The 15,541-nt window shown below is 36.7% G+C and overlaps 1 protein-coding gene across 2 annotated transcripts in view; it reads right to left on the reverse strand.

Moving 5' to 3' along the window:
* Window positions 1–15,541, reverse strand: part of LOC136259112 (uncharacterized) — a 41,949-nt gene that overhangs the window by 8,949 nt on the left and 17,459 nt on the right. Inside the window, exons 3-8 of one of the 2 annotated variants that reach the window (XM_066052535.1) lie at window positions 14,082–14,185; window positions 13,329–13,424; window positions 1,784–3,052; window positions 795–848; window positions 474–737; window positions 159–422 (exon numbers count right to left, since the gene is read on the reverse strand). In XM_066052535.1, coding sequence (XP_065908607.1) covers window positions 159–422; window positions 474–737; window positions 795–848; window positions 1,784–3,052; window positions 13,329–13,424; window positions 14,082–14,185 — 2,051 coding nt within the window. The remainder of the gene's footprint in view (window positions 1–158; window positions 423–473; window positions 738–794; window positions 849–1,783; window positions 3,053–13,328; window positions 13,425–14,081; window positions 14,186–15,541) is intronic. The other variant, XM_066052536.1, reaches the window with a different exon arrangement.

Genomic DNA, 15,541 nt, shown 5'->3' on the forward strand with positions numbered 1-15,541 from the left:
CGAATAATGATTTTAAACTGCACTATGTAGTAATATTCTAACTAACAGTCAGTGGTACTAGCTATAGGGAGTATAATTAAACAAGCTACTGTATTGTATGTCTTGATTAGTTGACTGTACAGTATATTATCTTTCATAGATTGACTATAAATTCTTACTGTTAATGGTGAGCTCAACATAATCAGAAACACCACTACCACTTTTGTTAGTAGCCACACATCGGTAGTGATCAGCATCTTCTAGTTGTACATTATAGATAGTGAGAGCATTAGAGTTCTTTCCAATGGCACCAGATGGAATCCTACCATTCAGCCGCTCCCATTTATAGGATACTGCTCCATTAGACTCACAATGAAAGTCAAAATTAGCTGCTAAACTGGCAAATGCAACATTTGGTTGAACAGTAGCATGAGGAGGATTCCCTATAAATTATGTAACTTGTAATGAAATAATAATACCATTATCTTACATACTTCTAAAGTTAAGCTTTGCTTTGTTGGAGATAGCATATACACCGTATTCATTAGTAACAATACAGTCATATCTTCCTTTATGACGCTTGAGCACTTCACTGAGCAGTAGAGTATCTCCAGTCTCTCCAATAATGTTTATTCCATTGTACCTCCACTGGTACACAAAATTTCCAACTCCCACACCAATGACTACAGTACTGAACTTAGCTGAGTGTGTTATCTCTACAGTCTGTTCAGTAGGTATCACTTTCACCTCTGGTAGACCTTATAAGTAAAAAATATTAATGCACATTGCAAACATATCTAACACCATTATCATACCAGTAATGTTTGGTGAAGAAGTATTTGATTGGATATCATCACACACCCTACAGTCTAATTGGAAATTGCAATTACTTTAAGTGCGTGCAAATAGATGAATTTATTATTAGCATTTGTATACATTGCATCAAAGGACACAATGGTACCAGATATGTGGCGCATGACAAAATGAATACCTCTAAATTGAATTACTTGTAGGCAGCTATTTTGCTTAATGCTCTGCCTTTTACATAGTGTTACATACAGTATAAAATCTACATGGTATTTTTCTAAATTCATCTGCATAATTAAGACTGGCAGTGGTGCAATAAATTAATGGACTTTTATTCTTAGGTCATAAACAATACTCAACACTATTGATGTGCTGCCCACCATATAGTAATACCTTCATGTTTCAAGTGAAAGGAAATTGGATACAAAGGATTAATATTATAATGGCTGAAAATGATGTGGGGCTTTTCTACTTTTACTGAGGAAGGAATACATTACTCATAGTCATAGACCGGATGTTATAATGCATGTAAGCAATCCTGAATTCCAGCATATTCTACTGGTCTGCATTTTTTTGGCTATGGATTTAGACAGACTTCTTGCATTTAATCACTTAGGTGTAAAACATCATCCTTAATGTTCATCATTGCAGTTAAGAACCAATCAATGTTTTATAAGTCATTTCAAGCCAGTGAATTATGATCCAATTATAAATGATTAAAATCTTTAGAAACCAGACTCACACAGTACACTCACTTTGAAATTTGCTACCCTGATTTATATCATTGCATTGTATGGTTTGCACTTGGGTGGATTATTGATTATAATGTTAGTTTGACTTGTATGATTAAAGGAAATCTAGTGTACATGCATGATTTATAATTAAAACAATCAAGCAAGTTATAGCTTTGACAGAATCATACTTACATAGCCAGGCTCACTAAGGTTCATATCAATAACATCAGTTAAAAATGATTAACCACATAATGTTCAAATACCTGTAAATTTTTCTAAATTATAGGATCCTCCAGAATGACCATAACTTGCAGAATTTGCAAAACCATAAACAATTGCTGTCATCAGAGCAGAGGTGTTCGCATGGATGATTTCAACTACACCCTCTGATATAGTTGCTGTTGTAGCATATGCTTCAATGGTCCCATTAGCTTCAATTGACTCCCATTGTTGTGAGTCCATTGAATGGCTTAATCCTCCTGTAATCAAGTGTATCATTTCAGGTTGATAGTATTCTGCCAGTACTATGATGTTAACATAATGTGTGTAATCTGATCGAACAGGATTACTGTTACTAATGGTTGAAGAACTAATCTTGTTAGAGTATAAATCTACACTAGGTACTAGTGTCATCATTGGGTTATGCTTGTACTGATCATCATTTGTATCCCAATAACTGTGGCTGTACAGAGAAGCTAATAATTTCTTATTTGAATAGATTACACATTGTTCTTGATCCAATGTTTTGGTGACATCCATGCCTTCGTGGATAGTATAAGATGTAACTATACCATCACAGTAGATATCAATGTTAGTGTTGTCACATGCTGCTAGTACTTTAATAGTATATTCTGATCTATTGCTAAATGGCACAGTATAATATACCTTACCCCACAATGTCGTTGGTGGGATCTGCTCTACTATGTGACCACACACACCACTCTTGGTTGGTACGGAGCCACATTTATGACCACTAAATGTGGATATTGGTTTGTTTGCAACAATTTTGCTTTCTTTAACCATTTCAATAAGTACTGTTTGTAACCTATTGATGATAAAAGAATACTGTTTACCAGGAGAGACTAAGGTGGTATTGTTATGATGCAGAGTAATGTTCACTGCTTGTGGTTCAACTGTCAGTTTCAAAATTGTGTTATCCTCAGTACCAACTACAAGAACATGACCAAATCCAAATAGAATGCCGTAATAAACATATTCCTGAAAGCAAACTCGTGCATTGGGAAAAGCAACATAGGAATCAGATGCACCATTTCCGCTCAATAGAGTTACTCGGCTGCCATTGGTCATGATGTAAACTCCTTTATTGTGTTGTTCATGTGAAGTAGTCATCAAACTTTTGGGGAGATCTATAATAGCCTTATTACTAGCTGTGAAGTGTCCACTAATGTTATATCCCAGTCCAGGAGCTCTAATGGAGTAAAAAATTGTTTGATGTTTGCTAGTCATTATTACTATTGATGGACTGTTTGAAAGGTGATGAAAGAAACTCAAGTAGAATTCATTTTTGATTCCTATAAAGTGTCCAATAGCATAACATTCACACATACAGTACATTCTTCTGTATAATATACATTATACAGTGCATATAGTGATCATATTAATACATACCATATGAAAGAACTAAATCCATTCCTTGAGAATTTAAACAAAATCATGCAGATGATTGTTTATGCACATTTGCAAACTGTTTTTCAAACCTTAAACTAACTGTAAATTCCATCTTTCTCTGCATGTACATATATAGTTTTAAATTTACTGTTTTTATTTTGAACACATTTTTGCAAGTACAGCCTAGCCTGAGGAAAAACTAGATTACTAGTCATAGTAGTAGTCCATTATTGTGCGAATTTTAACGGAATTTGAATGATGGTCCCACAAGTGGATGCATAAAACTACCCAAGACCTTACATGGAACTCGACCATATTATGGGTCATGCATAAACTGTATTCATAAAAAGACAACAATTACAGCATAACTTCTTAACTAAAATATATTATTATGAACAGATGATATTATAACAGTGACCCCTCCACAGCAGGTATGTAAGAGCAAGCATTAAAAGCCTGTAAACAATTCCTAGTCAGACTGGTTAATGGTCTAACTTAGATTGCTAGTTTATTAGATTAGCTACTGCAATATTAAACTAGAAGTCTAGTCTGTCTTGCACATACAGCCACAAGATTATATAACTAATCAGTAAGTGTAGTGTACAATAGCGTCACTCATAATAATCAGCATACATGCTTCTACAAGTCCACTGATTACATAACAGTGTTTGCACTAGTGTGCAAGAATCTATGCATATTCCCAGTGCAAAGATACATTTCTAGATGAGCATAAAAATAGTCTTTTTCAACTGGCCATGGACATCAAGTCAACTATCATAGATCAAAACAAATTAAGACATACATAACATCAACAGTGGCAGATCTAGAAATTGGGGTTCAGATTCCACTCATCTTCAGCCTAGTAGGCTGTAGCTAAGTTGAAGGTCAAAATAAAGGTCACACCTGCTACTGAACCCAATAATTGTGATTAAGTATGAAGGTTTGTCAGTAGAAAGTCCTACTATATCACATTATGTATATATAACTCATAGTGATTTTATTACCCACATGACGAGTCATCGATAAATTTGGGGCACGTGCTATTTTCAAAGGGGGTTTCAGCTGAAACCATTGTAATCCCCCTGTATCTGCCACTGCAATGGCTTTTAACAAAAAAAGTCCAAAGCTACCATTGGCGACACGAGACTATATAACAGCCACAAAAACTGACTAACAGCTGTTACTTTAAGCCACAAAATGGACATTGCAAATTAACACTAATAAAGTAATAGGCGATGGTGGATACCCAGTGCACAAATTCATAGAGTATAGGTTACTATGCTGCCTGATGCAAGCTATGAAGAGCCTTTACTCAATATACTTCACATATCACTGTACCAATGTGAACACTTGGCACTTTTAAACACACAATTTGGGCACAAATCATAAAGTTGCAGGATCACTGAGGGTACACAGGAAAGTAGGACACATAATTTTTATGCATGATCGGATGAATAATTAAGGGGACAGTGGAAAGGGGACATGCACCATCTTAAATTTTCCATTTTCTAAAAATTAGAATGACTGTTTTAGCCATGTGAGTAATGTTGTCACTAAGTAAGCAACAGAATTTTAAAGTTCATGGCAGTCTCAAACTAATTTTTAGCAAATGTTCCAATAATTTAATTATGTCCCAAAATTCTGTTAAATTCCCACTATGTGGTCACCTAAATTTTCAAATGCCACTTGTCTCCTTTTGCTGCTGACCCCATTCCATTTTAAGATCCTCTGAGATTAAAGTAACTCTCCAAATTACTATACATGTTTAATGCATGTTCTTTCTTGACTGACACTGTTATAGCAGCGTTTTGGTTTGTGCACATAATTGTAACAGACTGTAATAGATTGCCTCCAGGTATGTTACAAGGCCAATTTTGGAAATTATTGGACAGCCTAAAAATTGCCAATTTTGGCTACTTCTTACAAACAAAAGTTACCACTTTTGGCAACTTTATAAAGCAGTGTAATGCAAAGCTATAAGACTGCTAAGAATTTGCCAAGTTTTGGCAACTAAGTTTCTATCTAACTTTGGCAACTTTTGGAAACCATCAAAAAGTTGCCAAGCCTGAAACTGCTGATGGTTTCCAAATTTGGCAGTTTAAGATGGTGCTCAAAACTACCAATTCTGGTAATAAATGTACTCTTTTTTATTAAGACCAATGAATAAATCAATTGTGGGATCTAGTTTGCAAAAATGGCAAAATTTGATGCCCACTATTGGACTGTTCATGCATACTAAAATTACCACTTCTGGCAATTTCTTGCAAATAAAAGTTTCTACATTTGGCAACTTTTAAAAGTTGCAAAACTATTGTATTGCTTACAAATTGCCAGTTTCGGCAATTTTCTGAGGTTTCCACTTTAGGCTACTTTTGGAAGCAAGCCAAAAGTTGCCACAAAACTGAAAACTATAGTCCAAATTTGGTAGCTTGAACATCCACAAACTGTGCTTGTACCTATCCATTCTGCATTCCGGCAATACAACTCAATTTTAACTAAGAAAATTGAGAACTTGGACTTAATTGGCAACTGGATTAGCAGATTTTGTGATCTAGTTCACCAAAAAGATGGTGAAAGGTTTGACTCAATATTAAGTTAGCAGCTTTGTGAACTTTAACACTGTAATGCTCACTTTCATGCTTAATACTGGTAAACTGTAAGTGTCAAAGTTTCCAAAACTGGCAACTTTTAGACTGTTGTTATAATTGCCAAAAACAGCAGCTACTGCACACGCTTTTATAAAATTGCCATTTTTGGCAATTCTAAGAATTTGTCACACAAAATTACCAATTGTGGATAACCGAATCCCACAATCAAATTCTCTATCATCTTTTATAAAAGAAAGTACATTTATTGCCAAGTTTGGATACTTTTGAGCGTCATTTGTGGCTACTCAAAGAAACACAAAAGTTGCCAATATTGACAATTTTGGGTTGCTTGAAGTTGCCAATATAGTCAACTTTGGGCAGCCTGAAGTTGCCAATATTGGCAACTTTTAGGCTGTCCAATTGTTGCCATAAACAGCTTGTAACATACTTCTAGATTGAATGTAACTCACTAGTTACTGTAGTTATAACCCTTTTCTGTTACACCTTATTCAGTCAGTAAGTTAAGTCACTAGGTCTAAGTCCTTGTAGGGTAGGTAATCCTAGGGCTACAGCACATGTTGCTGTCAGACCTTCAGTGCTGGTCACTGTAAAGTGCTAATAATAATAATAATAATAATAATAAAATTTTTTGTATAAACAACACCTTTTGTAAAATTATTAACACTAGTAGGTATATATAAGTTTCAAGTTATTTTCTTTGTACAGTCAGTTGTGGTGGGTAGGTATAAACAGTGGACCCGGGGACCCACAACTGCACAAGGAAGAAGCTTCTTTGGAATTTAATCACTTCACAATATTCTATACTTGTACTAGGTATACCTCTGCAAGTCTTGCATAGTCAATCCACTTTTTCCCCATCATGGTATCTCACACGATGTTTATATCAATTAGAAATTATAAGCACCTCTGAAAAAGTGTTTGAAGCTGACTGCATTTGTAGGCCACTTGCCTGCTACACAATGAGCATACTAGTCTATTATGTTGTCTAGCTACTAAAGTTTAGAAACATTGAGAAAATGCACCATGTTGTATGAGGTCCAGTTGTAGAATTCCCCGGGCTGAAACTTGCCGGATACGAGGCTTAGTACTATTAAATTTTCCCTGGAATGATTGTTTGCACCAGTGGGGGATCTAGAATTTTTCAGAGGGGGTTTCAGGTTCAGGAATCAAAGTTTTTAATACCTATGATCCCAGACTCTCCAGCTGGGGTGAATGTTAACTTATAGCTCAGTGGCCTATAGCTACATAGATCAATGGCGTAAACTAGCTAGCAATGAATCAGTAATATCACTACATAACAGTTGAATCTTACCAATCCAGGTCTTTGCAGAAAATTTTGAAGCAAAAAAGCACTTGTACTGGTTAAAATGATAATTATTTTAGAGGTGCTTTACACGCTTAACGGCATAATGGCATCTTCAGTGATAAAGGTAAAAGAGTATGATGTTAAGCCAGTAGAATAGTCCCATCATAATGCTCTGTGTATAACTCTTGATGATTTTATCACCCACACAATCTGTAAATAAATTTAGGGCACACATATAATTTTCAGAGGGGGTTTCAGCTAAAACCATTGCAACCCCCTTGTATCCGCCACTGATCAAACGTTAGATACAAAGACAATTGTGCATCTTTAATTGTTATTTGATATAATTATACTTCAAGCAATAAAGATGCTATTTTGCTGCTGTTCTACACCACAAATGTTATAATATTATGCATGCTCAGATAATAACTAGATCTACATGTATATCAAGCCACACGGTAGTGTGTCGTGCGGCCCAAGAAGCTGGCGCGCCACACCGTGAGTATATTGACAGGAAGAAAGAAAACGTCATTTTCATACTTTTGCATCTCGGTGATACCTTATCCGATTGAAACCAAATTTGCTGCAGAGTTGCCCGCCAACTAGGGGAGTCTACATTCCAAATTTCAAGGAAATCACTCAAGCCATTTCTGAGATATGAGCGGCAAAAGTTTCGTTTTTTTTGTTTTCTTTCTTTCTTCTTCTTCTTAGTCTTTTCGCACACTTGCAAAAATTGCTATAAAACGCAAACTCGTGCTCCGATCGCCTTGAAATTTGGCACACAGAAAGGGAGTCCAAAGGCGAATCCTAGCATCAAATTTGATGCAAATTCGATAAATGGTTCAGGAGTTATGACCGATTATTCGCGTAAAACAAGATTGATTTATTGTCACGCCTACAGGGTAAACCGCTTCATTGATTGAGTTGAAAATTGCTATGTAGATGGAGTAACCATCGTAGGAGTGCCTTTTGGTGATTTTAAAGGAATCGAGATTAAAACCATGGAGATATGACACAAAACCCAACCTGTGTTACAATTACGCAATCGATTTTTAGTAATAAAAAAAGTATTAGTTTTTACGCCTACTAGGCAAACCGCTAAGAGCAATGAGCTGAAAATCGGTGTATAGCTGGAATAATCTTCATAGAAGAATTGGATTACAAACCACTGAGTTATGATTCGAAAGCCAACTCCGTGTAACAAATGCGAGATCGAGATACTCTAATAGAACAGTCACCCTAATAGAGCATTCAGCTAATTTATTTACTCCATTTTAGAATTCTATTACATTACAAGTTATTCTGTAGGGACTTCAGCTGCAAACAGTTAATCTTATAGAAAGTTCAGCAAGAAGCAAGTCACCCTGTGGAGAGTTAAGCTACAATTATATCACTGTAGAGATTCAGAACATTACAAGTCACACTGAAGAGAGTTCAGCTATAAACAAGTCATGTACCCTGTAGAGAGTTCACCTACAATTAAATTACTCTCTAGAGAATTCAGCTACACACAAGTCACTGTGCAGAGAGTTCAGCTACAAATAAATTACCCTGTAGAGAGATCAGCTACAAACAAAACACTTTGCAGAGAGTTCAGCTACAAACAAATCAATCTTTAGAGTGATCAGCAACAAACAAATCAACTTGTAGAGAGATCAGTTAGAAACAAATCAACCTGCAGGGAGATCAGTTACAAACAAATCAGCTTGTAGAGAGATCAGTTACACACAAATCAACCTGTAGAGAGATAAGCTAGAAACAAATCACCCTGTAGAGAGTTCAGCTAAAACAAATCAACCTGCAGAGAGATCAGCTTCACCTTATAGACAGTTCAGCTACAAACAAATTACCCTGTATAGAGAGATCGACTACAAACAAATCAACTTGCAGAGAGATCAGCTACACACAAATCAACTTGTAGAGAGATCAGCTAGAAACAAATCACCCTATAGAGAGTTCAGCTACAAACAAATCAACGTGCAGAGAGATCAACTACAAACAAATCACCATGTAGAGAGATCATGTAGAAACTAGACACAATGTAAGGAGTTCAGCTACAAGCAATACACCCTGTTGAGATTTCAGCTACAAACAAATCAACTTGTAGAGCGATCAGCTAGAAACAAATCACCCTGAAGAGAAGTCAGCTACAAAAAATCACCCTGTAGAGAGATAAGCTACAAACAAATCACCCTGTAGAGACTTCAGCTACAAACAAATCAACCTGCAGAGAGATCAGCTACAAACAAATCACCCTGTAGAGAGATCAGCTAGAAACTAGACACAATGTAAGGAGTTCAGCTACAAGCAAATCACCCTTTAGAGAGTTCAGCTACAGACAAATCAACCTGCAGAGAGATCAAATCACCTTATAGAGAGTTCAGTTACAAACAAATTGCCCTGTATAGAGATCAGTTACAAACAAATCAACCTGCAGATAGATCAGCTACACACAAATCAACTTGTAGAGAGATCAGCTACAAACAAATCACCCTGTGGAGATCAGCTAGAAACTAGACACAATGTAAGGAGTTCAGCTACAAGCAAATCACCCTGTAGAGAGTTCAGCTAAAACAAATCAACCTGCAGAGAGATCAGGCACAAACAAATCACCTTATAGATAGTTCAGCTACAAACAAATTACCCTGTAGAGAGATCGGCTACAAACAAATTAACCTGCAGAGAGATCAGCTACACACAAATCAACTTGTACTGAGATCAGCTACAAGCAAATCACCCTATAGAGAGGTCAGCTAGAAACTAGACACAATGTATAAGGAGTTCAGCTACAAGCAAATCACCCTGTAGAGATTTCAGCTGCAAACAAATCACCCTGTAGAGAGTTCAGCTAGAAGAAGTCACTTTGTAGAGAGTTCAGCTACAAAGAAACCATCATGTAGAGAGTTCAGCTACAAAGAAATCACCCTGTAGAGAGTTCAGCTAGAAGAAGTCACCTTGTAGAGAGTTCAGCTACAAAGAAACCATCATGTAGAGAGTTCAGCTACAAAGAAATCACCCTGTAGAGAGTTCAGCTAGAAGAAGTCACCTTGTAGAGAGTTCAGCTACAAAGAAACCATCATGTAGAGAGTTCAGCTGCAAAGAAACCACCATGGATGTAGAGAGTTTAGCTGCAAACAAATAACCTAGCTGTAGAGAGTTCAGCTAGAAACAAATCACCCTGTAGAGAAATCAGCTAGAAGAGGTCACCTTGTAGAGAGTTCAGCTACAAAGAAACCATCCTGTATATAGTTCAGCTATATTTTAAGTCACCCAGTAGAGAGATCAGCTGCAAAAAAATATCCTGTGGGGAATAATGGGCATGTAATAAATATATGTATATAATTTGTATAATTACTAATAAAATCAAAAATAATTGAAGTATTAAAAATCTTCTTTAAGTTCTCTTTTTCTTCCTGTGGTAAAGAAAAAAACACATGGGCTAAAAAAGCCCCCAAAAAGGCCATGGTGAAAAAAGATGTGAAATCCAAGGTGGTGGCCAAGAAATGGCTGTGATGGTAGGTTAATGGGTAAATTTTAATAACGACAATTCAGGTGAATTTTGTGCCGCTTGGTCTTGGCACCAAATTCACCTGAATTGTCGTTATTAAAATTTAACCATTAACCTACCATCACAGCCATTTCTTGGCCGCCGCCTTGGATTTCACATCTTTTTTCACCATGGCCTTTTTGGGGGCCGCACCTTTTTTTACAGCTTGGCTGTTTTTGATTAGATAATTATAAACAAGTGTGTCGGGCGGCCCAAGAAGCCGGCGCGCCACACCGTAGATATATTGACAGGAAGAAGGAAAACGTCATTTTCACACTTTTGTATCTCGGTGATCCCTTATCCGATTGGAACCAAATTTGCTGCAGAGTTGCCCGCCAACTAGGGAGTCCACATTCCAAATTTGAAGAAAATCGCTCAAGCCATTTCCGAGATACAAGCAGCCAAAGTTTCGGGTTTTTTTCTTCGTCTTTTCGCACACTTGCAAAAATTGCTATAAAACGCAAACGCGTACTCCGATCACCTTGAAATTTTGGCACACAGTAAGGGAGTTCAAAGGCGAATCCTACTATCAAATTTGGTGCAAATCCGATGAACGGTTAAGGATTTATGACCGATTATTCACGTAAAACAAGATCGATTTGTTGTCACGTCTACAGGGTAAACCGCTTCATGAAATGAGCTGAAAATCGGTTTGTGGATAGAGCAACTATTGTAGGAGTGCCTTTTGGTGGTTTGAAAGCAATCGAAATAAAGATCATGGAGATATGACACGAAACCGAAGGTGTGTAACAATTGCGCGATCGAGATTCGTGAATAAAAATACCAATCATTTGCACGTCTACCTAGCAAACCGCGTAGAGTAGTGAGTTGAAAATTGGTATGTAGCTGGAATACTCATCCTAGAAAGTCCTTGCAGTAGTACAGAAGAATCGGATTACAAACCACTGAGTTATGATTCGAAAGCCAACTCCGTGTAGCAAATGTGAGATCGAGATACTCCAATAGAGCAGTCACCCTAACAGAGCATTCAGCTAGTTTATGACTTACTCAATTATAGAGTTCTATTACATTGCAAGTTATTCTGTAGGGAGTTCAGCTACAAACAGTTACTCTTATAGACAGTTAGGCTAGAAGAAAGTCACCTTGTGGAGAGTTAAGCTACAAATATCACTGTAGAGATTCAGAACATTACAAGTCACACTGAGAGAGTTCAGCTATAAACAAGTCATGCACCCTGTAGAGAGTTCGGCTACAATTAAGTTACTCTCTAGAGAATTCAGCTACACACAAGTCACTGTGGAGAGAGCTCAGCTACAAACAAATTACCCTGTAGAGAGATCAGCTACAAACAAAACACTTTGTAGAGAGTTCAGCTACAAACAAATCAACCTGTAGAGCGATCAGCAACAAACAAATCAACTTGTAGAGAGATCAGCTACAAACAGATCAACTTGTAGAGAGATCAGTTACACACAAATCAACCTGTAGAGAGAGATATATATAAGCTAGAAACAAATCACCCTGTAGAGAGTTCAGCTACAAAAAATCACCCTGTAGAGACATCAGCTAGAAACTAGACACAATATAAGGAGTTCAGCTACAAGCAAATCACCCTGTAGAGAGTTCAGCTAAAATAAATCAACCTGCAGAGAGATCAGCTACAAACAAATCACCTTGTAGGGAGTTCAGCTACAAACAAATTATCCTGTAGAGAGATCAGCTACAAACAAATCAACCTGCAGAGAGATCAGCTACAAACAAATCAACTTGTGGAGAGTTCAGCTACAAACAAATCAACCTGTAGAGAGATCAACTAGAAACTAATCACCATGTAGAGAGTTCAGCTACAAAAAATCACCCTGTAGAGAGATCAGCTAGAAACTAGACACAATGTAAGGAGTTCAGCTACAAGCAATTAGAGAAGTTCAGCTCCAAACAAATCAACCTGCAGAGAGATCAGCTAGAAGGATAACCTTGTAGAGAGTTCAGTTACAAAAAAATCACCCTGCAGATAGTTCAGCTAGAAAAAGTCACTCTGTTGAGAGAATGCTGTAAAGAGTTCATCTACAAGTAAATCACCCTGTAAAGACTTCAGCTACATTTCAAATCACCCAGTAAAGAGATCAGCTGCAAACAAGTTATCTGTTATAGGGAATAATTGACATGTAATAAATTTATGAATATATATATAATTTGTACATTTAGTGATAAAATCAGAATTAGTTTAAGTATTTAAAATCTACTTCATCTTTTTCTTCATCCTGTGGTAAAGAAAAAAAGATAGGTTAAGAAGCCCCAAAACCGGCCTATGGCCGGCTTTGGGATACACAAATACAAAAAGAAATGAAATCTAATCCAAAACAGCCAAGCTGTAAAAAAAGAGTGCGGCCCTCAAAAAGGTTATGGTGAAAAAAGATGTGAAATCCAAGGTGGCGGCCAAGAAATGGCTGTGATGGTAGGTTAATTGTAAAAAATTAATAACGACCATCCAGGTGAATTTTGTGCCAAGACCAAGCAGCACCAAATTCACCTGAATTGTCATTATTAAAATTTTAACCATTAACCTACCATCACAGCCATTTCTTGGCCGCCACCTTGGATTTCACATCTTTTTTCACCATAGCCTTTTTGAGGGCCGCACTCTTTTTTTACAGCTTGGCTGTTTTGGATTAGATAGCTATTACAGTGTTACTTAAAATGCATATTAATACAGATATTACTAGATGATTATGGGCTCCTGATACAATATAACAAACCTTTAGTGCAATCAGACCCAGTCCATCCACTGGTACAGGCACATATACCCGGAAGTATGCAAGTTCCATTATTTTGGCATCCTTGAGGGCAATTTGCTAAAACAAGTGCAATAGTTGACAAAGAATATTATTGTACAAGCATCAACAATACAAGCACAATACAATACAAGCACCTTGTACCCCCTGCACTATCTATCAGGGCCAATTTGTAGCTGAAACTCTAGTTAAGGGCTGTTATTACCCTTTTCGTTAGCTTTAATTTTGAAGTTTACGCACTATAGCAAGGTGACAGTAGTAAGGTGACTCATACACATGTACATATAATGGCAAATTTGGAAGAATGTATATACACTCTAGAAAAAAGATTTCTTTCATGTTATCCATGTCATTAGTTTACAAATTTTGATAGGAATCACTGCATAAATGTTCAGCTTTCATAATAAAAATTAAAAGATCAGGATACCCTAATAGATCAGTCACCTATAACAATAAAAGTATTCTGATAAAGTGCTGACCCCTTACATTATTTTGGAAAAAAAATCTTATAATGTGCAGAAGAGTGCATACTTTGCATGGTAGTGTGCTATTCACAGTCATGTGCAATAACATAATATTATATTTTATTTGACATAAACCTAGCTATACCAAGGTAACTTAGTGTACATTCCAAATCATTGATTAATGTAGCACAAATTTGAATGCAAATATAAGTGCAACATGTATACATTAATACAGAAATGTATATTTTGGCACCTTCACAATTAGGAGGTTCTCCATTATATCCATAGCAGCAAGTAAGTACAGCTGTATAATATACAGCTGGGCTCATATAAACATTAATTCTTCTGTAACCAGTCCTAAAATAGGATATAAACATATCAGTGCATGAGAGTATTATAAAGTTCCAGGCTGGGTAACGGCATACCAGTACCATATAGCTACAGTGATTAGCACTTTTAATTGTTATGTAGCAACATATAGATTGTCAGAAAGTCACTTCTTGCTACTTCATTTTCCCCTTCATGCATCTCCTTCATGTAGGAGCTCAAAATACAATGTGCTAATGAGAGTATCAAGACACACGATAATGTGTCGTGCGGCCCAAGAAGCCGGCGCGCCGCACCGTGGGTATACTGACAGGAAGAAAGAAAATGTCATTTTCACACTTTTGTATCTCGGTGATCCCTTATCCGATTTGAACCAAATTTGCTACAGAGTTGCCCGCCAGCCAGGGGAGTCTACATACCAAACTCGAAGGTAATCGCTCCAGCCATTTCTGAGATACCAGCTACTAAAGTTTCGATATTTTAATTACTTAATTTTGTTTATTTTTATTTTCTTTTTCTTCGTGTATGTGTTTTCGCACACTTGCAAAAAATGCTATAAAACGCAAACACGTACTCCGATCGCCTTGAAATTTGGCACATATAAAGGGAATCCAAAGGCAAATCCTAGCATCAAATTTGGTGCAAATCCGATGAATGGTTCGGGAGGTATGACCGATTTTTCGCGTAAAACAAGATCGATTTGTTGTCACGCCTACAGGGTAAACCGCTTCATGGAATGAATTGAAAATTGCTATGTAGATGGAGTAACCATCGTAGGAGTGCCTTTTGGTGGTTTGAAAGGAATCGAGATAAAGACCATGGAGATATGACACAAAACCCAACCTGTGTCACAATTACGCGATCGATTTTTATGAATAAAAATGTATTAGTTGTTACGTCTACTAGGCAAACCGCTTAGAGCAATGAGCTGAAAATTGGTGTATAGCTGAAATAATCTTCATAGAAAGTCCTTGCAGTAGTACAGAAGAATCGGATTACAAACCACTGAGTTATGATTCGAAAGCCAACTCCGTGTAACAAATGCGAGATCGAGATGCTCTAATAGAACAGTCACCCAAATTTTTTTTTTTCCCCTGATAGAGCATTTAGCTAATTTATTTACTCCATTATAGAATTCATGTCTTTAATACAAGTATAAGAAAATTAGGAATTTTAAATTAGAGTAGGGACAGTGTATAGTGCTGCAATAAAAAGTACTGAAACAAGCTGTAGTACGTAATGTCCAAATACAGTAAATCAATAAAAAGTGAATATCCCTACTGTGCTTTCTTAATGTTTTCTTATACTTGTTTGTGAAGCTTTTATGCAACCACTAAATAGCCTGCTTTTCACAAAACCAGTCACAACATTTTAAAAGAGTTAATC

Source organism: Dysidea avara, chromosome 6, assembly GCF_963678975.1.
Source record: "Dysidea avara chromosome 6, odDysAvar1.4, whole genome shotgun sequence".
NCBI classification, from domain to species: Eukaryota; Metazoa; Porifera; class Demospongiae; order Dictyoceratida; family Dysideidae; genus Dysidea; species Dysidea avara.